This window comes from Scomber japonicus, chromosome 10 (assembly GCF_027409825.1).
Source record: "Scomber japonicus isolate fScoJap1 chromosome 10, fScoJap1.pri, whole genome shotgun sequence".
NCBI classification, from domain to species: domain Eukaryota; kingdom Metazoa; phylum Chordata; class Actinopteri; order Scombriformes; family Scombridae; genus Scomber; species Scomber japonicus.
In genome coordinates, this window is record NC_070587.1 from 23,814,679 (window position 1) to 23,842,600 (window position 27,922).

Below are 27,922 nucleotides of genomic sequence, written 5' to 3' on the forward strand. Positions count from 1 at the left end.
GAACTCACACATTCACACAGCATATTTAAGAATTCACTTTCCGTTCTTATGGCCTAATTAGATAGACAGAAATAAAATACAGGATCTTGTGATTTACGGTGCTGTTGCAGGAGCGGCCGTCAGTGACAGTAAATGTGACTCACTTCCTGGCTTCATTTATTATTAGATGAGATATTGGACGAGATACAAGACTACACTGGTAACAGGTTTCTTTTTAATGTAACTTAATTCTGACACCGCTGCAGTTGTACTTCAATTTTCAAACATGACTTTCTACAGTTTTCATGTCTGTGTTGTGTTGCAGTGTGTTTTGGTGCCATCCAGATGAGAACCTTGTATCTGTGAAGGGAGTTTAGCACTTGCAACAAGAGGTGACATAAAGTCATTGGGCCTCATGTAAGAAGTACTGTACTATAATATTATCTCTCCTGTGACTGCCACATGACTTGACCACCTCCCATATTAGTCACGGACCAATTTGCTTTAGAAAGACACTTGCTTTTTTGGCATCGAACCATACGTCGAACCATTCCCCCTTTATTTCTGTCACAGTACAGCATCACTCTGATGACACACTGCTGACTTTTTACTATTAATATTTTTAACCCTTACATTCCGTTCCGGTCAAATTTGACCTGTTTTGACATTTGACAGTTGTAAAAACACCCCAAAAGTCTTTTATCCTGATATTTGATTACTTTTCTATTGCTTATATTTTCATGTCTTAGGTAAAATAGGACATGACAATCTACAATGTGTAACTCTTTTACTCTTTGGAAACATTTTTGTGAATGAAACTTGCTCAGAATTGGAGCAGAGCATGTAGCATAATAATGGCATCTGTAGGAGCTTCCATTATATTTGTAATGAAATATCACAAAGGCCCACCTCCTCATGTACAGGTGGCTTTCATCACAGTGAAACAAGTGATTTATGACAACCTCAGAGAAAAAAGAAAGATAAGGTTTTGATGACGTGATGATGCTCGTGGTGGTTATTTCTACACTTCCCATAACAGCTGTTAATAATCACTGTGGTGGGATTTTATGTCTTTGTTTTTATTGGCCTGTCAGTCACAGTGAAAATTAAGAAGTTGTTTGTATTGTGTTGGCCAACGTCCAATTTCCTTTGGTTGGTTGCAATAATATAAATGTAACACTGATACAGTACTTCTGTAAACTGAGATTATTGCAAGCTTTTATTCAATAATCACGCATTGGCCTCCACTTTAAGCTTGGGGAGGATATCAAGTGAAGTCACGAGTATGGTTGAGTGACAAGTCGGTTTTGATTTTGCCTTAAGAGCAAGAAAGTCCTGCCACCCTGGCACAGAGTTTGGTGCCTCCCTTCTCCCACACACACAAAAATGCTGTTTAGGTTGATTGGTGTCTCTCAATTGCCAGTAGGTGTGATTGTGAGTGTAAATAGTTGTCTGTCTTCATGTGTCAGTCATGTAATTTACTGGCGACTTGTTCTTTTTACCTCTCACCCAGTGTCGGCCCCCCCTGCAAAACCTCGACAAAGACAAGTGACTATAACTAATGGATGGACTGCAGATTATAGCTTTGAACTTTTTAATAAATGACATTTTAATGAATCCACCAGGAACCAGGAAAACTGTAAACTTATGGTTGCTCATGTCAGAATTAAGAAAGTATGTAATTAAAATTTTATAAAGGCATTACTCTAACTGTTGGTTTCCAGCACTGCATGACTTCAAATCTATGAAAATACCTCTGTGGTTGTACTGATAAAGCTGAAAAAAGCTCCCTGCCTGTGTTTGAAAAATCTTATTGACATAACATCTGCTATTAGATGGGGAACACAGTTTTTGGAGCGAACTGAAAAAAGATCATGGTCACTCATGTCAGAATTAGGAAACGAAGAAACTAAAACATTGTAAATGCTCCACAGTATTACTTTTACCGCTGCTTTCCAAACCATCAAACAACTCTTAAGTTTGACTGTCAACATTGCACAACTTTAAATCCATCAAAATACCTTGGTGGTATGTGGTTAAACACAGAAAGTTAAACAAGATTGTTTGCTATTTTTGCAAAGTATTTTCTGACATAATACCTGCTGTTGCATGCCGAACACAATTTTTTTAGGCAGCAAAGAAAATTTTGTGGCTGTCCGTATGTTTCTAAACACATTTTTTCCCGAGCTGGACCCGCTCTTGAACACACACAGAGGTTATAATTACAACCTCCAATCTGGGAAATTCCAGCTTCCAATTGTGAAGGGGAAAACACGTGACAGGAAAGGATCATGATTTGAACATTTGAACGGATAAACTGATGCTGCAAATAGCACAGGAACAATTGTAGAGTATTGCACTGTTAAATTAACCACATGGTTTTGTTACACAGGAACATCTGAGAAGTTGTCCTTGGAAACTGTTGGTCACAAGCGCATAACTCAACGCCTGACAAGGATGGGCTCTGGCAGGATCTTGTGATGTTGTTGATCTCACCGGAATCCAACTGCCTCGCAAGGTAACTGCTAAACAAGAAGACTGGAGGCTGGCAGTAGTAGATGTGCAAGATCAAGAGCCAGGTTTTTCTGTGTTTGAATTGAATGTACTGTATGTGCGGATGTGTGAGTACAGGGTGGCAAATAGGGGTCACAAGTGTCTGTTTAGCAAGTTAGTCGACACCCTATCACCTGTCACAGTTGCATCTCCAGCCAGGAAACCATAAATCAAAAACAAATGAGGACAAAGTCACACGGACTGAGAGTGAGCTGGGATCTGCCTTGGGGACTTTGCATGTCACAACAAAAGCCTCTCTCTTTATCCCTTGATTGTCTGTCTGTCTCTTTCAGATTGCTTGTGTCAGCAAACAAGGTGTATCCCATCAAAACACACTAATAACAGAAGGAGTTAGATATAAGACGGCAAAACAAACACAGCCAGTTCATACCTCGCCAAAAACCCAGACCAAAGCCCCTCTAATGCAGGGCCTTGATGCCAAACAGAGAGAGTTACCATAACAGCAGATAATATGATTTCCCTACAAAAGCTGCAGCTTGTAGCCACAGATTCAACACCTGACAATGTTTGTAACTACTGCTGCTAAAGATTTACAGAGAGCTGTTCCATTTATACCTGCCAATATTTAGGTTTCTAAATACAGGAGACAATTTATCACAAAAACACATATCAGTTCATATGAACCCTCCTGTTGTCTTCCTGTTGACTGTGCAACTCAACACTGACCTGGTTTGACAGCATATCATCTAAATGTGCCAACTTCATTCCAACTTATTACCACAAGTTTTACACATACTTTTGGAAATTATGCTTAATAGGCCTCATTTAAATGAAATAATACCTCATATTTAAGTTAATGCATGTTGTCCTTGTGTCAAAATTGGCCCAAAGACGACAAGGAGGATTAACTCTATGATTCCATGAATATTATATTAATAAATGTGTCTATCTATGCATTTGCTTCTGCATCATGTGTGTTGTTGTTGTTGTGTGCTTGTAAGTATGTGTGTATAAGATAAGTATGAGCGTTTTCGATTTTTTAGGTGGAGCGCCATCCAGCACTGACATTTTTGCAACAGCTGCGCACACGCCCTTGGAATCCGGTTGTCGGTTGCCAGGTTATGGTGACAGATAAGTTGATGTATGTAGTGTGTGGATTGTGTAAGTGTAGATTGTGTTTCATAACTTGGCAACTTGGGACAAACACACAAAACTTATGGTTCCGTGTCTATGACGATTATTCATAATAACGTTTGAAGGCCGTGTAGATCACAAGATGGCCTTGAAATATGGGAGAAACACAGGAAAAATGGGAGTGGTGGGAGGTCTGGTCCCACTACATATATTCGTAACAGTAGTTCCAAACTTGTCATCTGACCTGTCCGCTGTTGGCGAGGTCATCCACGGACAGGGTGCTGTCCAGACGGAGTCCCAGTCCAAAGTCACACAGGCAGCAGGACAGATCGTTCTTCACCAGGATGTTGGAGCTCTTCAGATCTCGGTGGACTATGGGGACCTTCAGGCACAATCAAAGTAAAGGCGTCAAAAGTGCTAACTAATTTTAATTTTCAAAATAAAAATAAAAAACATGGTAGACATGAAGTGCACACAAATAGCATATACACACATTTTATGTTAAGTAACTGGCCTGGAATTCGCTATGGATAATTATCATGTGTTTTGTTGACCCCACCTGACCCTTCTTTTAGCACCACTGTCAGTCAAGTTCTGCCAGTGCAGAGGGAAAATGAAACTCTAAAGGGCGGGTTCCCACGTCAAGCGTCTGTCAAGCAGCCAAGAAAGTCAGACAAATACTAACCGCCGCAGAAAATAACTTTAATTGCTTCCAAGAGCCTGACAGGAGAGAGTGTGAATGCATGAGTGGGTGTGTTACAAGCTCAACTCAAATCTGACAGATAGGTTTTTTTTCCATTTTCTGTCTTATAATCAGTTGCGTCTTATGTTTGGGTCGATTTAGCGTATAAATCATCTAACCCTAACCCTAAACCATATATCGCTCAATGACAGGCATAGAGAGCACACAGATGTTCACACAGTCCTACCTTCGGGCGTCCACAGGGGAGGCGGTCACTGTGGAGGTGGGCGACACCTCGAGCCAGAGAGCTGCCCAGCACCTGCAGTTCCTCCCAGCTGATCACATTCCTTGTCAGGTGCTCCTGGAGGGAAAAGGGATGATGAGATTGGGAGTATTTTGAATTTTGAGAACCTTTCCTACAGTCAAAACCTTCAATTTACAACATAATAGTCGGCGTTACTAACTTGTAGGTTTCCTCTGGGGTGGAAGGCGGTGATGAGCCAGTACTGTTTCTCCACCTTCCTCTCCTCAGCCGTCAGGAAGTGGAGGATGTTCTCATGTCGGAGGTCTGTATTAGAGAAGATGTCCTTCTCGTTCTTCCATGAGGCGTACTCCTCATAGGGGAAGATCTTCACAGCCACCGTTTCAAACTGATCTGATGTGGTCTGCTTCAGCTTCCCCTTGTATACCTGGGCAAAACGACCTTTTCCCACCTGGGATAGAATCAAAACATTTTTGTTAGGATAGCTGAGAGCAGAATAGCTCAACATAACAACTCGAAAATACTACTATTGCTTTGTACCAGTAGATCCAGGTCTATAGGCAGCGGCTCAGTGTTGTGGTTCAGATTGTTGGCGTGCGTCGAGCTGCTGTCTGATCGGTCGTCATCCATCATGATGGCACAAGCATCGCTACAGTCCAATCCACCACCTTTTGACTTGCGCTTCTTAATGCTACTCTCCCATTCTTGGTTGAGCATGCGCCTCCGATGGGCTCGGTACCAGTAGAACATGCCCACAACCACAAAGAACACCAGCAGGAGTGGCAGCAGGGTCACTAGGATCACCGACACCAATGGATTGTCCGGAGTTGGATCCACAACTGGAAAAGAAGGAAAGAAGAAGAGATCAGTAAAAAGGTGGCAAGAATACCAAGAGGCTCAAATGGGAGGGTTAGGGTTAGACAATACTGGATTGTTAATTCAGAATAAAATGGGTTAATACGTGCACAACACGATGTAGTGAAGGGTAAATTTAACACACCATTCATGACATGCCAGAATTATATTTAGTTACTAGTAAGTTATAAAATTTACACCATGCAAGAGCTGAAGTACTTGTGTGTTCTTGGTGACATTAAGACTCACTTTGAACTAAATGTCACATGTCAGCTCTGAACATGTTTATGATGTAGCATGTGTTTATTGTGGTGAAAACTGCAAGCATGAGTCATAATGTTTTTTTTCTCATGCCCTTTTTTTCACCTAGATACATTAATGCTTGCATATGCAGGATTTCCCCTGCAGATCTAAAGTTAAGGTAGGCTGACATAGTGAGTTCTATAACCGCTAACATGGGGGCCAAGAGCTGCTGATGAACAAAAGTAGTGGTCATTTTGGGAATATTAGTGGGCTGCGATCTAAGCAAAGTGGATGCCTTGATGTAAAAGCAAGTAGAGGAGAAGAGATTATGGTTTTACTGTGAAGCAGCTGCAGGACATGTCAGGCTAGTTAGAAGTTGAACTACAGTTGCTTACAGAACTGGGCTAACCTGAACATCCAATGAGCAAGAGCTCTTTACAAGGGTGCCGCGAGAGAACCATGCCCAGAGCCCAACACACCCATTCAAAATTAAATTAACTCTACCTGTGCATGCTTGCAATGCCAAATATATTGCGTTTCCTAGGTGCGTGTAAATATACAATAATAATAATAACAGCAATGTATTTTATGTAAGGCGCCTTTCAAAGCACTCAAGACCACCTTACAAGACACACATGTAAACAACAACATTGCATCAGACATCATGAAAGGCACTTTACACATAACTTCCTTAAGGTCAGGGATCTTTTTGTTTGCTTGCTCCAGTAGTTCACCATCCATATCTGGCATAGTTGGCAATGTTGTTTTGGTTAGCTTAGCCATTAGGCTGAAATGTGTTATATATCTATGCGTGTATACAGCTGTATTAAAGTGGACAGCAAAACAGCAATGCTGGATTACATAGTAAGCTGTAGGCCTACTGATTCCTGTAAAGCTCTCGTACACGTGAAGGCGATTTGATTCCAGCCCAGTTGTGGTGGACCCTGCCATTAACAGCAAAAACTACTATTCAGAAACGTAATCACTGAATTTAAATTCAATATAATTGAAAGTCTAGCGCAGAAAAATGCCTAAATTATAAGGATTGTAACTATAAATCACTGAAATTATTTTAAAACAAGTTGTAAAGGCTGCAAACCACAAGTTACTAAAGAAGAATAAACATTGCCTGGATTCCATTTTTGCCTTGATAGTCCCTATTTTATCTGGTGGTCGTAAACATTTCTAAGGCTACCTCCCACTTCTTCTAAAAGAAGCAACAGCCCACTATTTCCACATATGAGTAACTGAAAGAGAAGGTAGTGATGTAAAGATAGGTCTTCAGAGGACACACAGCCTAATTTGTGTGCTTTGGGTGCTGCATGCAGCAGCAACTCATTGCAATTTCCTCTCGCTACCCATACAGTAACAGTCCAACACAAGCGAGGCCACCACAGGAAGGTCATTTTTGAATCCCATGCTATGAAAAAAATATGCTATTCCCCACTTCACAGAGAGCTGTAAATCTTGACCTTTTCAATGTAACAATGAGTTTAAAATACACAACCTATGAGTCTGTATATTAAAGTTTGTGATCTCAGTAGGGAGCTGACTCAGTACTCAGTCAATAGGCCTACAGTGGACACTGCCAACAGTGTGAGCAGCTTTTACAGCTTCATGAGCTATAGCATTAACTACCTCCTCTGACGCTGACTGCCAGCCTGGACAGACCGGCAGCCAACCCTCAGAGCTCCAGTGGCAGTGAGAAAACAGTTGAGAGCCTGTCTGCCTCGGCTTGGCCTGGCCCGGCCTGGTCTGCTCTGGCTGGGCACCTTTTCAAAGAGTGTCTCACTCAGTCTCTCAGGGGAACACTATACCCTCCTAAGCAAAGCTGCCACATTGGCAGGATGCAGGAGCTCCGACCAAGAACTGACCATTGAAGAAGTCTCACCACTCTGCACCTTTTATGAATCAGTACTTCAGGATTATCCATGTACATGACTCTGTAGAGCGACAGAGCACACATGCAAGAATGAAACATCTGTAACAGCTTCAACTGATACCCATGCTGCAACCTGTAATTGTCCAAACAGAGCTTAACAGCCATAATAAAGTACTGCCTGTCTGTTTCTCCACATATTAATGTGTATAGTGCTGTAATAGGAGCAATATACATTTGACTTCTAAAAGGAACAGAACAGAACATTCCACTCATCAGCTCTGTGAACATTTACCGAACAATACTTGACAATGCTGGGCAATGATAACATGACTATGAGTCAGTCATCAGGATAGAGAAATGTACAACTCACCACTTTGGAAACTTCCCTCCTGCCGACTTTGCTACTTGGCCGGACGAGGTTTTCAAATGTAAACATTGGAGTAAGCAATGTAAATATCGAGGAATGAGAGGAGGATAAACACCAGCTACGATAGCAACCACAGAGGACAGCAAGACCATCTCATCCATCTCAACATCAGAGGAAGCACAGGGGAAGACATGGAGGGTTTAAACACCAGCTCCGGTCACAGCCTCATGGATCCACTCTGCTAAGCATCCTGCTAACTAATGTACAGGCGTGGGATAATAAACTGGATGATCTCCAAGCTCACATGAGTTTCTAACAGCATATCAGGATCTCTAATGTTCTTTGTTTCACCGAATACTGACTTCACCACAAGGGGAATAAACATTGGATCACTGTTACATGCCATTAAAATATGGTTATAGAGCAGAATCACTACCTACGTTCTAGAAGATTGACCATGCAGCAATCTTGCTGAGGTAAACACACTACAAAGCACGTCAACGATGCCAGAGGTAAGGAAATGGTCGGGCCAATCAGAGGCCGCTTTACAGTCTGTATTACATGATACAGGCTGAAGCAAATACCAGGACATCACTGTTAATACCACAGATGACAAACAGATTCACTATTTCTGTGGTGGATGTAATTTGTAAAAGAAAAGAAGTACTCTACGCTACATTTAGATCATTGCACAGCTAGCCACCAGGGATTACCAGAACCATCCAGGATGCAATTAAACACACGCACTGCAGCCTACAACTATGCACTGCGCTCTGGAAACCTTAACACAAAGCAGCAGCCTACAATGTAAATAGGGGAGTAAAGGAGGCAAAAAGGGGACTGTGGGAAGAAAGTGGAACTACAATTCCAGGCAGGCAATCCCAGAAGCATTTAGCAAGGTCTAAAGATTATGTCAAGTGCTGATGTACCTCTAGCAAGCGTTTTGAGACCATCAGCAGCTAGCCAGCAAAAACAGCTCAAGCAGAGGTTAATGCATGGGCAGGTACAACTTTCATACCTATCATCCTTTCTGAGCATGACGCCAGAAGGGCTTTCAAATGTTTAAACACTAAAATGGTACCAGTGGACAGGTCCTCAAATTATGTGCTGACCAACTACTGCTGGTGTTCACAATGATATTTGAGCTGTCCCTGGATCAGTCTGTCATACCCACATGCTTCAAGGAGTCCAACATCATTCCTGTGCCCAAGAAAACAGGGCCAGCTTGCCTGAATGACTGCTGCCCAGTGGCACTCACCCTACGGTGATGAAGTGCTTTGAATGGCCGTCATCTGCCCGTCACTAACCAGCACACCGGACTCACTACAGTTTGCCTACCATCTCAACCAATCAACAGAAGTGGGTACAGCACACATTCTCCTCACCACCACATGCATGAGAAAAGGAACTATGTGAGATTGCTGTGCTTTGACTGCAGTTAAGCATTCAAGACCATAGTTCCCTCCGGGCTCATCACAAAGCTCAAGGATCTGGGATTAAACACTTCACCGTACATGTGGATTCTTGACTCCCTGACAGGCAGACACTAGGGGGTTTGGGTAACACTGGAGTTTGCTGACAACACAGCTGCAAATACCTCGGTGTCCACATCACTGCATCACTGCATACCAGCTCAGTGGTAAGACAGGTAAGGCAGGGACTGTTTCACCTCAGATGCTTAAGGAAATTCCAGGTATCTTTCTAACCCTGAACCACTGACAGCGTCCTCGTTGGGAACATTACTGCCTGGTACAGAAACAGCATGGAGAAGGACTGCAAAGCCTGCAAAGAGTGGTTCATTCAGCTGAACATATAGTAGATTGTGGCCTACTCTGCCCCCGCCAGCAACAGTTGTCATGTTAGCCAGCAAAATCGAGGGTAGATATGAAGCCTTCATTTGTCTACTGTACCTTTGTCTGGAATCAGAGACTCATAGTTTCAAAAATGACTAAGTGTGATGGTAAAACTCCTGCTGGTATCACTGAAAGGTGGATGTAACCTGTGAGAATGGACAGCTTTATAGGTGCAGAAACAATAAGCAGGCATTAGCAACAAGAAGAAGCAAAGTCTGCCCTACTGTGTGAAATAAACACATTCTCAAACCTTTATTATAATGATTGCTGTAATAGATGTAACTATTTTGAACTGCTGTGCCTAAAACAACAACTGACATAAACTTATACAGCCTTGTTAACTGTTAAGTACGTCTGATTCACATGCTTTAAAGTCTTCTTTTCTATGAAGATGTATTGCCTTTGAATACATCATCTCTTTATGAATTTACTTTGGGCAAAGCGGCGGACGCAATAAATCAAAAATACTGAACACAAACACATGCACACACATGAGTTTTGCACACACTTGAGACAACTTCAAAAGTCTGCAAGTGAAGTGGGTTGCGAAATAAGACTGCCAGACAGTCAGACACTACTTCTCAAATTCCATGTGTCTGTACATGTGTGTATGCTTTAAGGGTTTTAAGATTGCTTAGAGGTTTTTGAGGTTTTACGTTTATTTCCTTGCTGTCTTTCTACAGTGATTAGAGTGTGTGTATGAGAGCTAGAAACTCAGCCAATCAGGCAGTGCCAAGACAAACTGGTAATAGGACTCATGTTACTGCTTTCCAATCAGGATGCCAGAGTGTTCTCATGCACTGTTCAATGGGGTTTGACACATCATTTGGACTAATAGAGCAATCCTCGCCTTCGGTTTGCAGTTACACACATCATCAGTATGTAGAAGTGTGTGTTTCAGGATGTATATGCTAGGATTTTGAATCCTGCGACCACTAAATCTATGACTCACGCTCTTAATGCTCTAACCAGTTGCTAATTACTTGGATCCTCACAGTGTTTTGTGAATAACAAAGTTGTGAGTTGGATATTAAAGAGGAACTTTTCCCCCTCGGAAAATGACAGAGCCAGACATGATTTCATGTTCGAAACAGGTGATGGATGAAGAGATGGAATCCATTATAAACAGCGCAGAGGTTGGAATCACTTCCAACAGGTCTACACTGCACCAGTTTGTCTGTCGCGCAACTAAAAGACTTTTAATAAGGGTTTTTACTATCATTACTCATGTTGACTGGAGCAAACATTTCCATTCAAAGGTAATGGTAACATCCTGATGTACTATTTTGTCAACTGTCCTTGGTCACATCATAGGGAAAAGACTACTTGTATTTTAATTACGTTAGATTTTTGGAGTTTCTGACAGTTAATGTGCTGTGAAGTCTTCTTCATCTTTCAAAACATAATGAACGTCTGTTTGGCACTTTACTGCTGCACACCTGGGGTCAAACAACCGTAACAGTGATATGGAGATAACAGCTACCAGGTGAAGGATGATATCATGTCTAGTGCACGACAGCTTTATGATCATGTCTTAAAAATAGTTGCTATTTGCTGATAAGAACCACAACAGTAAGATAACTGACCTTGTGGCACTCTGATTTCCCGAGATTGTTAATGACGTGCATAAAAGTGAATGAGTAGAGGCTAAGAGGTTCCACGTCAGTATAAGAAAACTACAAAGTACACATATTTCACTCAATTTTGCACATATGCTCTGAGATCTGCTGAGTGTCTCATTGTTGTGGTTTCCATGCCTGCGTATTTTGTTTTCAAGCAGCAGCAGCAGTAGCAACAGCAGCTGTTTCCAGTGAAAAAGCCACTGATAAACCCACTGCACACACTACGAGTCCAGCACCAAACAGCAGACAGACAAAGTGAGCGACTTGCTGTCATTTAGCAGCTAAAGAGCCAGATGTTTTTTTTTCTCAGGGGTTGGTTGCACTGTTAAAAAATGTGACTGAATCCTTATTAAATCATTTGTGTGATGTTACTGGCATGGCTGATTTTTTATATATTTTAAATAAAGATTCAAATTTACTTCATAAGATGCTTTGTTTTTGTTTTTTTTAAATAGAACACTTTCTTCTTGATTTTGTAGCTCTGTTTAATATTTGCTGTTGGATAATCTCCAGTTTATCTCCAAGCAGTGTTTCTTGGGGTAATGTTTGCAATATGTATGGGTTTTATTACAGGATAGAAACCTCACACTGAAGAAGCTTAACATCAATAAAGTTGTTTACCATCTTTCTCTCTGGAGGTTTTACCCTCCTAAATGCATATAAATAACCTGCCTTTATCCAGGCTGGTATCATATTATGGCGGAGCGTGGAGGAATCCAGCCGCAGGGAGGCTGCTAGCCCTGACTAAAACTGAATATCAGTCACTATTTACTTGTTATGGTAACGGAAAGCCTTTACGACCCAGACTACTTCATTAACATGGCTCATATCTCTCCGGCTCTCTCCGTCTTTCCATCGCTGTGTCTCTCATCTACTTCCTTCATCTCATCTCTTTGTCCTGGACACCGTGCTGTTGTTTTGCCCTCCTTTTTATGCATCTTCAAGTTGGCCCGTCTGACTCATTTCTCTATAAAGCGGTCTGCTGTGTGACTGAATGACTGATGTACTCTCTGACGGCAAGCCAAGATTCCACAGTTAAGGAGGAACTGTAAAAATAAGAAAAAAAAGCAGCTTTTGGAACATGCACAGACATTTTTTTCCCTCTATATCCATATCTGTCTCCTTTGCCTCTTCCTCTTTGCAGGCTGCACACAAGAGGTGGCACTAATTTCTTATTTGTATCTCTTGTTCTTCTTTTTTAATCATCAAAATAGAAAGACCCCTTTGGCATCAAAAATCCCCACTTCTTCATGTCATGAGGAAGATTTCATTCATCATAACAGTGGCCAAAATAACCCATGAAATAACTTGGAGGAGATCAGGCGACATCTGTGCGAAAAACACCAGACAGTACAAGTGATGGAATCCGCGTCAGAAATGAATTACCTACATCTCATTCCTCACATACCGTTCCTCCGAGCATGTAAGACCGACTTTCACGAGAGCACAGCCATAAATACAGCACTAAAACAAACAGCATGTTACTATGACAAGGCAGCATTTACTATCAATGCCTCTCTTCCCACTAAAACGAGTTCACAAGCTCCAAAACACATGTGGAACTGACACTGGCTGAGAGGCGACATGAGCCTGCCCCAAATCATCTTTACAGCTTCTTAATTGGAAACAACTGCTGTGTCACTAATGTGGTTAGATCTGCCAATGTGTCAAATGAGATTTTGTCCAATTCTGTTTTCGCTTTACTTTCTACAATCTTGCTGTCCATATTAGAATTCAGAGTCAATAACAAACTAGAAGGCTCATACACACCTCCACTAAAGACACATAATCAACAAAAAGACTTGCACATGGATCCAGAGTTGCTTTCAGATGACAACTATTCAAGTTGCAGTTGTGGCATTTCCCACACTGCTTGCTAAAAAACAGATTTGGCTTAAAAAGAAAAAGAATGCACCATGAACATCTCCATAAATGCTGTCTGGAGGGTGTAATGGCTTGTCCCCAGCTTTGAAAAATAATCATTGTTTGGCCTAATTATGACACCAAAGCAATTCACCATTTAATGGGTCATTTTCATTAGTGGTGTGTGTGGTAAAGCACAAAAGTAATCTAGTATAAATAAATAGTGAACTCAGACCCAAGACAGTCAATTACTCAATAACATCATGCTGTGTGTTACATTGGTACTGCATGATTGTTAAGCAGGGTAACAGAAATTTACAGAGCTTTAAGGACAGTGTCACAGTTTTTCAAATCTGTCTTAAAATAGCAGTTGGGAGCTTAAATTAACATTGAAACCTGATTTTCTTGCTGTAATCATTCCTCCTGTTCATACTGACCATTAGAAGATCCCTCCATAATGCACTTACATTGGAAGAGATGGAGGACAAAATCCACAAAATTGTATTTAAAGTTGATCTGAAGCTAATATGAAGCTTCAGCTGTCCAAATGATTCAAATCAAGTCTTCTATGTTTCAACATTACAGTGTTTTTAGTGCCAAAGTTCCTCTTTTTGTTACTATACTTCCACCACAGCTCAACAGGGAAACATTAAGAGGGAATTTGATGCTAAGAAGACTGTAAATGTGTCAGATATCACTTGATATGACTAACTCACACTGCTGAAGCTCAATAGAAGCTGATCATCTACTTTTAAATGAGTGTGTGGACACACTGTGGATTTAGTACTCCATCACTTCCATTGAAAGCACATTAGAAGGAGATCTTTTATGAACAGGAGGAATGAATATAGCATGTCCATATGGACACCTCAATGCTGGTTTAGGACATGACTTGAAAAATTGTGAACTTATTTACATTCAAAAATAGCTTTTTTCAATAGCTACATCTCACACAACTGTGCATCCAGCCTTGAGCTGATTTGATAAACAGCGGCTACAATTTTATCACCTCGCTGACACAGTGACAACACAGCCCATGTTTCCCCCCCGTCTGATTATCTAACAGGCTTTCACTCTGCTGTCCATCAAACCACAACAAGCCCTGTTTGTGTCTGCCGCTGTGGGATCACAATGTTCACCGCCTCAAGAGTGACATTTTGCTGCACATGTTTGGATGGACAAACACACATACACACACACACACACACACACACACACACACATACACACACACACACACACACACACACACACCAGAACCCGCAAGTGTGACTCCCAAGCAACAAACCACATGCACAAACACTATTATGGGAACGTCATAAGAATGTAATGCAGGGGAAGAACAATGCAAGGCATTTGTGGAGGAATAACCCGTGGCACTGGTCCAATAAACAAACAGGGACTTCCTGCTGCATGTGTCCTCAATGGGAGGAAGGAACCACAACCCTTACCCTTAGGCCAGAGAGAGTGTGTGTGTGTGTGTGTCCCAGTAAGAGATACAGAGAGACAAACACAAAGATGGATTATAATTTACACAGACTAAAGTACACAGCCTTAATAGAGCTACTGAGATTGCCAAATTCAGTATGAAGTGCTGTTTTTTTGTTTGTTTTTTTGTTCCCAGACTTTCTTGTGACAGTACATCTGGTTTTTTGGTGTGTTTTTTTTTCTTAGGCCAGTGTTGTCTTGTCGACTCTTGTATGGAATCAATAACAGGAAGATCAGAGTGCAGTGTCAGAGATGATGGCGATAATTTAACAAAGTCAGAATTCCAGCTAACTGTGTGTATGACACAGCCTATTGAACCTGCCTACCAGTGCGAGTCAATGCCTATGCATATTTCAGTTACAGCGAATGTACTGCCCTCATCACTATTTGAATAATCGTAGCATGTAGATTCTTTAAAATGTGTCGCAAAGAGGATCATTTGGTAGCTGCGTTCATTATCATGACACTGATCTAAGAAATTGCCTCACTTGCCACAAGCAAGTGAGGTAAGCAACTGAGGATCAAAACATAGCAATTATAAAAGGCGGTGCAGAGAGCAAGGGTGCCACTTTTGATGTGTCAGTTTTATAGCTAATGTGTGCAGTTTACTCGTGTAGTGAGTAATGAATAGGGTATGTGGTGAATATGTACTTGTTATTTGTATATATTAAGAGATGGTGGTTCACTAAAATCACAAGACACAGACTTTCTCAGTTACCGCTAATGGTACCTACTGTACAGTATCATACAGGAAAGTGTGGTTTTATGTTTGTTATGGCTGTGAGACTTCTGCGTCAACCCCAACACGATGCAGTTAAGAAGAATTTCACGTGTGGTGCTCACAGCGTGGATAAATGACACTGGAGGTGAAAGTCCCCTGGTCGCTGTGAAAGCAGACAGTACTAAGACTCAAAAACAGGACCAGCTCTTTCCTCAGCCTCCCAGGAACGCTGGCCAACAAGACATTAGGGGAGATTTCCAAACTCACCAGATCTTACACCACATTGTACAAACAGCAATGATAGGGGTAAGAAAACCCCTCAACTCCTGCATGGCCCCTAAACCAGACCACCAACCCTACCTAACCTTTGACCCCACATTTCACACAACAGTGTGTGGTGATAGCCAAACTTGGGTAATATTTTTTTAAGAATTACAACATTTATAAAATTGAAAAGCTGCATGTTCTTGATTCTCAGGATAATCCACAGACATTCATAGGGGCTAGGGCTGGGTATCAATATCTTCAAGGTATCGACCGAATCGATACCAAGTATATCACAACCTCTCTCCTATACCTGCAATCGATCCTTTTTGCACCCAGAGATAGAAAATATGACTATTTATATGTATTTGCTCACAGCCAATCAACGCAAGTGTTCTTGGATTTAATGCCACATGTGATTGGTCCACTGCCACAGCAGCTACAACCTGTCTACGGTGGTGAAGTCGTGGTGAATTTGAATTAGCACGCTTAGCAGTTCAGCAGTCAAGATGCCACCTAAACGCTCTAAAGTGTGTCTACACTACACACCTGTTACATCAGATAAAAGCAAGTGCACTAAATGTGGAATGAATATCGAATGAAGTACTCAGTTGGTATCAGTATTACTTTAAGGGGAACTTGGATTGGTACTCGTATTGTAATTTTTTTAACGATGCCCAGCACTAATAGAGACTATTCTTTCAGCAGTATTTCCAATAAACAGTTGTTTGTGGTGAGATCTGTAGATTATTTAGAGTTATATAAAGTAATATGACTTAATATAATGGACAGTTTCTACTGCTGTATGTAGTTTTCACTGCTGTGATCACCACAAATGAAATTCCCCACTCACCTTCATTGTATTTGGGTGGCACCAGGCATTACCAAACAATCACAAACCTATCTAAAAGCTAGTTGACATTAGATTGACCTCAGATTTAGATTACTGGTTGCTTTTTTATCAGGCCTTAGGGTGGTGGCAGTAACCTTGGAGACAGATATCTCAAAACCCTGATAATACAATCAAACTTTAGCATAGCTTGATACCACTAGATACAAGTGAGAAGCCATGCCTTTTGTTTGAAATGCAGTGCAGTCAGTGAATGTTGATCTCTAAGCAATGTTGTCCAACCGTAGGCGTTAAAATGGCCACCCTTCAACCTCCCGTGTTATTTACAGAAGATATGTGCAACACATAAACATTACAGTTTAATCAGTGGGCTGGGGAAAAAAGGAGGAATGTAATCTGCTTTAATTATACTGTAACACAGAAAGAGAATAAATTACCTAACCCAAAGAACAACCCACTGAGTCTACCTCACTGTCATTCACTACTGAGGTGTTCTGTATCTGCAGGGCCTGTTCACCATGTGCTGGAGATGTTTCTGATTTGAGTTAAACACAGACAGGAAACCATGTGTCTGAGCTCTCCAGCGTGGCTGCCCTACGCAACCGCACACACATGCAGAGGCAAAGACAGACACCCAAATTCTTTTTCCCAGCACTGCATGAACCAGCAGCCAAAACACGCATGCAGTGTAGAAACGCCCCCAGCAGCGTTGTCAGCGACCACACTTGAGGATTCCCCCGAATGATGTTTATGTGTGATGCAAGCAGGTTTCCACTTCCTGTTTGTGATGATGGTGCATTCTGCAGTCATTCCACAAGACCACAAACAGTAGTGCAAAAAAGAAAAAAAGAAAAAACCCGCCCACAACAAAGTCAGAATTCTGTCATACATGTGAACACCTTTAGGCGTCAAAATACACGTAGTTGGAGAGAAAGTCAGAGAAGAAGGAGGATGGTGAGGTATGAAGATGACCATGAAGAGGAATAATGATTTATTGATGAGTGAAAGAAAGAAGTGATGATAAATACATTTACAGTTACAGAGTTTACTTACGGAGAGGCAAGGAGAGACAGAGCAAACACTTGGTTACTCATTTACAGCTGAAATATGAATATTGTTCTGCTAGGCTTGGTGGCTTCTGATAAACTGTACAACTGCCTTAACTGATAACCAACTGATGTTATAGATGGTTAGTCAAACATGCAGCAACAGATGTAAAACGTGGGTGTGATTTGCACGTTTTGTCTGTTTTCTTCCTGTGCAGGCAGTTGCATCAAATACATTCAGAACGGCTGTGAACATACAAACATACTGTATATACTTATTTTATTTTATAAAGGATTAGGCCAGCAATATTCCATATGGTTCATACTGTCATTTAATTAACCCTTGAATTTTTGTGTGTGCATCCAGATCCTGATAATATCTTATTCCTCTGAACACACTATACTTTATTTGGATTCAATCCCACTAAATGCAATAAATGCTCACTAGTGCACCAAATGTGTATTACTCCACAGCTAAAAAAAATAGTCCCTAACAAGTGCACAGTGTGCTGCTGTTTGGGTAACAACTGTACTACAATGTCGAGCTGTTGTAAGAAGTTGTGTTTTTAAAACATGAAACTATACATCTATGAGCTGTTTTAAAGAACAACGTCTTCAGTAGGAACCTATAGTCTTAGGGCTGTTTTGGTCTTTTTTATTGGCAATATAATATATATTAAATAACCAGCTTTAATCCTGTTTTAATTTACTTTTTTGGCCATTTAGGGGCATATTATCACCTCCTACGGGGAGGTGGTAGAGGCTTCTTTAGATGCTAAATCTTCCACTATGTTCCCCAGCTGGTCACTGACTGTGTTTTTCAGTTGTTTGGTCCTTTGCAGGTAGTGTAATTGTGGGTAGCAAAACCTCAACAATGAATGAAAGATGCTAAAATGCTCCATAGAGCTCACAGGGAACTGCAGCTGTAATTCTCTGTGGGTTGTATCACTACTACAAGTGACCCATTTCACATTACGCTTAGTCATTTGATCCATGGTTAAAATAAATGCACTCACTGGGGGAGAATGACACTTTGTCGTTACACTCCTCTTCAGTACAGGAGCAAAAGTGAGCCATCCCACTTGTTGTGTTCTTCTCCGTCATCACACAGGTGGTGCTGTTGTAGTCCTCCAGCATAACGCCATACAGTGGCTTGGATGGGTCATGGCAGAGGGTTTCAATGGAGAAGCTGGTGTCATTTTTCCTCCTGAGACAGACAGAGCAGAAATATAATGAACAAACAGCATACTCATTGTGATAGCTATGTAGTAAATCGCATCTGTGAGATGATGAAGGCAGTTTTCTGTTCTCAGGTACCTACCAGATAGAAACACAGACCTCGGGGCCGTATGAGCAGGTGGATGTGATGGAGCAGTTGGACATGCAGGTCCCTGTACCACTACAGGAGGAAAGCTCCAAATCGCAAAACTTACAAAGCTGATGTAAGGGAAATAACTGGGGGAGGCCTGCAGAACACACACAAAAGCATCAATCAGGCTGGCTTCATGTTTCAACAGTGACATTTACTGAACATATTCATACAAGGAGAGAAATCCCACATGTTTTCCTTAGAGCCACTTTGAGACAAACTTTACAATTGTTGCCCCGCTATTGACCCCCCATCCCCCCCAAAAACAAATGTTCAATCATGGCCAACTGTAACAAGGCGAGGCAGGCCTGTCAAGCATTTGATTTCACAACATGTTGAAGCGGTGAGCACGGGCCTGCAGTTAGAGCAATACTCTGTTTATAAAGAGTTAGGATTGCAATTCCTTTTCTAAGCCTTTCCAAAACCAACAATACTGTAATATGAACAAATATGATAATACGAACAATAAAGCATACATTTGACTTCTTGCTTGTCCAAGTATGTAAGTTAAGTGTCTAAACAGGGCTATGTTAGAATGAAATTAGTAAGTAATGCAACCAAAACAAAGCTACCATGCTAGCTTTTTGCTCCCGTTTTTGCTAGTTAGCTTCTGTCTTTTAGCACAATATTGTGTATGTGTGTTTGTCCTCGCGTATCCTTTTAATGAAATATAAGGAGAAGCATTTTAGTTCAGTATACACAAGTGCTTTATTTCATTATATCATAATATATCACAGTATTTAAGACCACTTTGGGTTCTCATCTTAAAATAGTAAAATATTTAGTAAAATATTAAAAATTAGCCAGAGACTGCTTTCCTAATCAACTCATGGAGCTAACGTTTAATTAGCTAGGACCCTCGCCATTTCAGCTAACAAAATCAATGTTCAGTGGCTAGATATGAGAAGTATGAACCCAAAAACCCACTGTTTCAAAATTCACTTAGAGTTTCAAGTGGTAAATGTGCCACTATTACCACTGGAACTGCATTATATGCTGCTTGAGAAGGGAAAACTTGACAGGCGTAGCAACAGTAAGTGGAGGCAGTGAACATGATTATGCGGTTGGCAAGATTGTCAGAAGTCATGCAGTAGATTATGACACAGAAGACACAGGTTTGCTACGTCAAGCCTATACTGGAGCCGCGATCACACACTGTACAGCACCATCAGCTGCCGGGATCCAACCAGGTCAGGGCCATAAACAACTGTCAGCACAGACAACCGCAACCGGGTCAACACCTCCACTGAGTTGCATTGCCTGTGCTTAGATCGACCACCTCAAATATACTCCAAGAGGCCAAAGGAAACCATCGAGCTATGCTAAAATAGGCCACGACCACACTAAACCACCGGCACAGACGACCACAGCTGAATCAATATGACTGTGCCAAGTTTTAGCAATTTCTTAGATCAAACCACTTCAGATACATAACCAATGCCTTTAAAATGACTATGTAAAAAAAAAAGTGAATTTCTGAAAGGAGCAATAAATCAAGTTCCTTCTTTTTAAAAATTCACTTATGCATCAAAGATGGACTGTGGAGTGTTTGCTAATCTGTTTTACTCTTTTGAGTGCTGCAGGGTTCCTAAAAGTGGGAAAGATGAATGGTTAGATGTGTAAAGTGTGAAGTCGAATCCATCTAACAAATGACTCACAAGATTCCCAAGAAAAAAACCCATAAAAACATGACTAACAGTGGATAATTATAAATGTAGGCACAGACTTAGAAGCGGTAACTCCACATGACAATTGTTTGTCATGTATCATTTTTTAGAAATGTCACAAGCACCTGCCATTTTCAGCCAGTCCTGTGTTTATTTTTATTATTAAAAGGAATAATCAGTCCTCAGATAAGGTCGCATTGCCAGATATCATCGCTCTGGCAGCTTGGAAGGTATTGCCTATGGTACACAGTAGGTCGCGTGCTGCGTGGGCCGGCTGCATAATCAGTCAAATCTTATCCCTGTCATTCTCCCTAGCGCGACCCGAGCCGCCTACGCCTCTCTGATCTCCCAACCTGTTCAGACCTGCCTCTCTGCCTCTAAGCCCCCCTGACTTCTGGCCTGGGAGAGGCTGTGGGAAAAAAAACCCCAACTAAGCCACGTTAACCTGTGTTAGTTTGAAGTTTGCACAGCTTAAACAATGCCTTTTAAACTATGTTTTTTAAGATAGAAGGGGAAGGAAGGGCAGGAAGGGTTGCACCATGAGGGCTTTTGTGTTTAAATAATCCTGACTTGCAGGGTGGCATAAAGACGCCGGTATATACAGTAGGGTTTAGGTGTAGCAGGGTGGTTTCAGAGCTATGGAAACCCTCCTTGAGCTGGGAGGTCTGAGTTTAAGCCTCCTTGTCGCCAAGCATCTGCCCTGGTTCAGCTTCACTGAGCAGGACCTTGAATTCCTTCCAGCTTTGTCCCATTTTCATCAGTCTTACCTACAGTTCTGGCTTAGATGGGTGGCAATGATGGTTATGTATTCCGGGGATGGCATAATAGAGAAAAGTGTCGGGTTACAACGACTATTAATATGATTGGATGTTACTCGTCAGCTGGGAGCCAAACTGCTGGTGAATGAGCCAGTGATTGTGAGGCATGAATGAATCTGCTGATGCTGATCAGTGAATGCAAGAGCTCTGACTGAACTACTGTCAGGTCAATTTTAGTAAGCTGTACTAAATCCTAATCAGCTGGTCCTTTCTTATGTTTTTTTTGCCAGTATCAACAGCATTAAAAGGTTCAATGCAAAGTCTTCAGATAAAGATATGGGTCACAGATTGCAGGTGAAATATATACTCAGACGTCTTTTGACTTAAGACACTCTGCAGATTTAGAAACGAAGGATGTCTGATATGGCAGATAACCACGTCACCATGACAAAAAAGGCCCCTCTCTTGCAAAAATATCAACAACAACAGTCTGAACCCAAGATATAGACAAAACATCTGCATGAGGCGCAGTCAGTGCTATCGTAGCATCGACTGACACGGCACCACGACTGCAGTCAAACGGGTGAAACTGAACAACGGGAGGGCTTCAGGTCCGACACGCACGAACGCTCATTACCCTCCGTCATGTCGTCAAAGTCCACCGATTCTCCTTTCAGACCCCAGCGCCCCCCTGATACAGTGTGTGTTTATCTGGGTGTAGGTGTGTGTGTGTGTGTGTGTGTGCTTATGTGACACCTGATCATAGTCTCATATAAGCCAGGTTATTCATTTAACAGGAAGCATGGTTAATATACTTTCAAGACACATTCCGTCACACAGACTCCGGCTTAGGGGCAGGACAGGGAGCGTGAAATAGCAGAGCGCTAACACCCACACACAACCTCAGAGAGAAATAAAATCTTGCTGATTTAGTGCAGCAAAGTGCTACAGAGTGAATGGATATGAATGAGCAACAGGGTTAGAATTACCCTCTGTGCAGCCAGTGAGTCTTTTATGGTGCTGATTAATCTTTATTGTATTGTTGTGCAACACTGATTGCACATCAAAATCTCATTAGCCATTAGCTTTTTATTATTAGATCAATTATTGTCTAGAAGAATTAGAGGAACTCAGTTTATTTGAAGCAAGAAAAAAGAAAAACACATATTTTCTAGATTTATGATAAAATAACAGTGCCGCTGATATCAAGATAGTTAGAGTCTGCAGCTTTACAACCTTTACTTTGAAGTTCCAGCAGATTGTGCCGGTGCAGAAAGTTAAAGGGCAACTGCGCATAAAGGTCTGTGGAGGTATGTGGGTCATTATTCCAGCTGCTAAATCACTTTGACTTTCTCTCTCTCTCTCTCTCTTTCCTTTTTTTTTTTTTTTTTTTTTACAACTGAACTTTTCCCTGCTGCAATTCCATGTGTAGGAATCATAGTATGAAAACAAGAGTGACCCCAGTGCGTCAAAGGAAAGCGTGGACCGTCATTAACCGCGCTCTTGATGGCTCCTGAAGGGGCTGTAATTGAAAGCTGAGATTTCTTTGTGCTGCTGTTACTGCGGGAGGGGAAGTCATGCTACTGTGACCGGGCTTCCGTCTAGCCGTCAGACCAAAGAGAAGACGTGATAAATACATGTCTTCAGCTTTCTAGCACCAGCAAGGGGAAGAAATGTGTAAAGACTGGAACCAACATCATCCTCTAAATATTAATGATGGTGAGTCAATGGAAAATAAGGGTACATTTTTACATTACATTAAAGAAATCATTGCTGCAAAGAGATAAAAACTGCCCCAAAACATTTCGAATGATATAAAATGCATAATGTGCATGTGCTTTTTTATAATGGGGAATGCATGCATGGTCAAAATAACACTGACTAATTTTCTATCCTATTTGCTATCACTTTCAATCCACACACCTATAGTAAACCCCATATGTATGCCATTAAATTTGACATTGTGAGACATATTTGACCTCATATTTACTGTGCAGACATGTGAGTAATATTGATATCCATCTAACTTCTTTGATTGCGATTTTTAAAAACATTTTAAATGTTTGGTATTGACATATATGACTTTTTAACAGCCCATAAAAACATCATCTCATCAAATCCTATATCACTAATAAATCTGTTGCCAAATTCAAATGCAAACTGTATTCTTCTGCAGCCTCTGTAGAGCACAATCATGCATATCAGCATTGAAGCTCCACTCTGAAACTCCAGCTCGTGTCATATAAAAAGCTGACAGAGCACCTTGTCCCATCAGCTGAAATACCATCCTCTGTTTCCGCCCCTCTCTGTCTTCCCCTTTCCCTCTTTTTTTCCGAACCGTTGAGAATGTGAGCTCGCAGTGGACGGGGCGTACAGACAGGAAGCCTGACTGCCGTTTATCACCCGCTCACAGGAAAAGACGGCTCAGGACTGTTCAAATGTGAATGGAAAAAGTAAAAAAAAGAAAAAAAGAAAAAGAAAAATCTGCATACCAGGCAGGAATACTACTGTATAGGCCAGGGTCATTCAAACAGAAGGTCAGGTTACAAAATGAGCTGACACTTTTTGGGAGTCAAATAAAAATCTGACAGTATCGCTGTGGAAATAAGACTCCTTCTTGCTATTGGGTCTCCTTCTGTCACCAAAATGAGGGGAGACAACTGGCAAGAGGCTGCGCGGGGCTACATAACTGCCACAGCGGGAGGCTCGGCTCTCTCCCTCTGCTCCTGAAAGTTATCCTCCCACCTCTCTAACTGCCTCTTAATCCACCTCTCTCCAAAAACTCGCCGCTAATCCTCTCATTCCTCCTTTGTCTTTATCTTCCTCCTTTAACTTTCTTCTCTTCCCCTCCTCTCTCTCTCCTCCTGCCACCGTACGCCTGTTGTTTTGACCCGGCGATTCAGCGAAGCGAATTGACACGGGGGGAGCTGGTATAAGGGGAAGTGGGCTAATATGGTAAAAATCAAAGGGAGACACTTTTGGTTGAGGTTAAAGTGGGTGACCCCTTCTTCTCTTTTCCATTTCTTCTTCTTTTAAAGCCCAGTGAAGTCAGTGTAAACACTATATGGAATCGGGGCTTTGCAGAGCCCACACACATGTACTGCTTCACAGTAAGAAGGGCTCTCTGAGGATGTAATCTAATTCAGCTTCAATAATATACAAAGGAAACTCTTATAAAGTCAAAGAATCACCCAAAATACAAACAGGTTTGTGGACTAACCCATTTAAAGTCAAAGCTCTCCTCTCACATACTTCCTACTGTTTTCTCTTCGCCTTTCATTTTTGAGTGACACCTTCAAAACAGCTTGTGTCCAGCACTGTCTTGGCTATAAGCTTGAGAAGTATGAAACACACATGCTCACACTCACACTCACACTCACAGTGGCCTCTGCCCTGACACAAGAGAGGGAGAGATTCCCTGGAAAGGAAGGAAGGAAGGAAGGAAGGAGGAATCTTCCTGTGATGGGCCCAGCGAGCGGATGGTTATCGACATCAATTGAAAGCAAAGAAACGAAGAAGAAAAGATCAAAACGACAAGGTCCGGCCCCCGGTGTTTGGATAACCAAAATGTCAAGCTGCTCAGGCGCTGGGAGAGTGGTGAGCAACTTCCTCTGTCCCGAGGTGCTCTTACACTACACAAAACTTGAGGCTGGAATAACACGGAGTGTGTGTGTGTGTGTGTAAAAAGTGTGTGTATTCGTATTTGTGGGGAGCATGGGGGCATGTGGGTGGAAGTTTGTATGTGTCAGTGTGCATATGTGTGTGTCAGTGTGTGTCAGTGTGTGTATGTGTGTGTGTGTCTATTTGTGACACATACAATGCAGCAGGACCACACAGTCCTTTCGGTATGTGGGATTTCCAGGTTCAAAATAGGCCGCACCGTGGGAGGAGGGCAGGAACAAACAGCAGAGAGACAAGGAAGAGAGGGCAGAGGAGGAGGAAGAAGAGGAAGAAGAGGAGGGGGGAAAGTCAACACATGATGCACATTTGGCTTTTCAATCATGTGTCAAAAAAAATTGAGGGCATCTCTTTGATTATTGAAACAGGAAGCGATATGTGACAGATATAAAAAAAAGAAAGAAAGAAAAAAAAAAGTTTGTGGTATATGCCCACATCAGGTGTGACAAAGCAGGTGCTGGACCAAATAACACAATTTGTAAAAGCAAGAAAAAAAGTCCAAACACAGAAGCTCCCAATGCAGGTATATTTAACAGGATACCACCAGTGACATTTCAAGCTCAAATCTAACTGCACTGGGAGCTTTGGTGTGCAAACTTTTCTTTCTTGTTTTTACTTTATGACACATGGAGATGAGCCAAGTCAGTTCAAAGCACCACTGTTAAAACACACACACACACACACACACACACACACACACACACACACACACACACAGTATTACAGTGCACAGGAGGGAAAGTGGACAGCTGCCTTTCAAATGACTCACAAAGAGACGTAACAACATTACCACAAAAACATTTCTGTCACTATGTGTTACTTTTTATTACATGCGGTTTAATTCTCACGTATGCACCGATGAGACAGCTGTGCACCCACACTTGGTTCTAATGCACAGAGAGCCTTGTTTTAAATTCAAGTAAGTAGAGATCCCATCCACAAAGATTACACCGATAACAAATATGCCAGGTGAAATGTGTATAAAGACACCTTCTCTTAGTCTTAACATCATGTAGCTTCAATAAAGAACTGCAGCCTATACAGAAGATATACAATGCTGCAAGAATAAGGCAAAAGCTTAAAGGGGCAACTACATGATTCAGCAGTGAAGTTTCATAAAGCTGGGAGACTTGCAGGACACAGACTTGTTAAAAGAATGGTCAAAATCATACAATACTACAATTCCCATAATGCAACCCAGCAATGCTTTTTTAAACTCCACATCCCAAATTTGTAACACAAGCTTTCTGTTAAAAAATGTACCTCACTGACATCAGTTATTGTTTTTAGATTTTAAGAAGCTCCTCCAGAGTCACAGCAGTCATTATACTACCATGTATTCTCTATGTCACATGTAAGTTGATCTCAAAGTGTAAAATTGTCCTCAAACTATTTAAAATGACATGTAAAAATGACACTATATTGGACAAATCTCATGGAAATATTAAGATGAATCGTTTTGGTTGGTGTATTATTGAGATGTTGTTTACATTGAGTCTTTACTGCAGCAGTGGAAGTGTTTGATATTGAGTTCATTATTACACCATATCATTTCATTTAACCATTCAAAGTTTTGATCAGGCTGCCGTGGTGACGTGATCATGAAAAAAAATGACTTTCTCACAAGTGTAAAAAAACCCACATGTGCAGCTTTAAACAAGAGACAACAGTTAGGTAACGTTAAGAGGAGTCAGCAGTGAGGAGCATAGCTGAGCTGTGTATCAGACCGCTGTATGAGTCACCTGTTGCGCCTGGCTGTTCGCTGCCCTCCGGAGAGCCATGCGTAACGTCCTGAAAGGAAACTTTCTCATGCTCATAATAAACTACAACCTTCAAGTTATGGTTAAATACACGGAAACTGTCAAGAGGACATGAGTGTGGTGAGTGTGGTGACACAGAAACAAGCAGAGAGACAGCTAAAGTTTTAAGATTACGCGTAACTCACCGGCAACTCCGGGTTCAAGCAGCGCCGTAAAGAAATATATAGTAGATAAAGCTCCCAGTAAAGATAAAGAACCGCGCTGTCGCTTCATGTTGCTCTGTCTTCTGCCCCAGAGATTCTCATTCAGATTAAACAAGTAAAGTTAAACCACAGTCCAGTGGAGGAATGAGTCGGGTTTGTGTCCGCTCCACTCCGCTCAGCAGCTGGAGACTCACTGCTGAACCATCCATACACACACACACACTGTATACACACACACACACACACAAGACAGGAAACAGGAGGGAGGACTCGCTCTCTCTCTCTCGCTCTCTCTCTCTCTCTCTGCCTGCCTGTGTGTGCGTGTGTGTGTGTGTATGTGTGTGTAATTACCTATCCAAATACTGGAAATCGGAACAGTAAACAGCTCTGTACACATTTACATAAACTCAGGGCAGTGAAATATTGCCAGCACAGCTTTCTGGAATAATATCACAGTACCCCCACAGATTTTCACTCAGTGTAGACTTACAGTTAACAGAGTCCCAGCCTGCAGGAGAAGACATTTTTCACTTTCATAGCTCAGAATATGAGTGATTTATTTTTTGTTTGGTTACATACAGTGCAGGAATTTTAAAAGCCCCATTAATTATTTTATCAACATGGAATATTTTGAGTGTCAAAAAAATCTATAGAGCATGTAATTGAAGACATTAGTGGTAGGAGTCTATGTCCAAAAGGGATTTTTAGGGGGTATAGTATACACGTTTCTATGACAGTAGACTCAAACTTGCTGAATCAGTAAAAATAGAGATTTATTCTGCCTAGTGTGACAAAACAAGTGTGACTATTAAAGTCTCTGTATTCAAAAAGTAATCTAATTTAACTGGATTAACTCAGGATA

General features: G+C 41.5%; 1 protein-coding gene across 1 annotated transcript in view; it reads right to left on the minus strand.

Annotated features, from left to right (window-relative positions):
• The window catches only part of tgfbr2b (transforming growth factor beta receptor 2b), a 37,259-nt gene extending 10,016 nt beyond the window's left edge, over positions 1–27,243 (minus strand). The window contains exons 1-7 of the mRNA XM_053327175.1: positions 27,043–27,243; positions 18,947–19,091; positions 18,642–18,832; positions 5,112–5,410; positions 4,774–5,022; positions 4,557–4,670; positions 3,872–4,009 (exon numbers count right to left, since the gene is read on the minus strand). Coding sequence (XP_053183150.1) covers positions 3,872–4,009; positions 4,557–4,670; positions 4,774–5,022; positions 5,112–5,410; positions 18,642–18,832; positions 18,947–19,091; positions 27,043–27,130 — 1,224 coding nt within the window. The 5' untranslated portion in view covers positions 27,131–27,243. The remainder of the gene's footprint in view (positions 1–3,871; positions 4,010–4,556; positions 4,671–4,773; positions 5,023–5,111; positions 5,411–18,641; positions 18,833–18,946; positions 19,092–27,042) is intronic.
• Between the last annotated feature and the right edge of the window lie 679 nt (positions 27,244–27,922).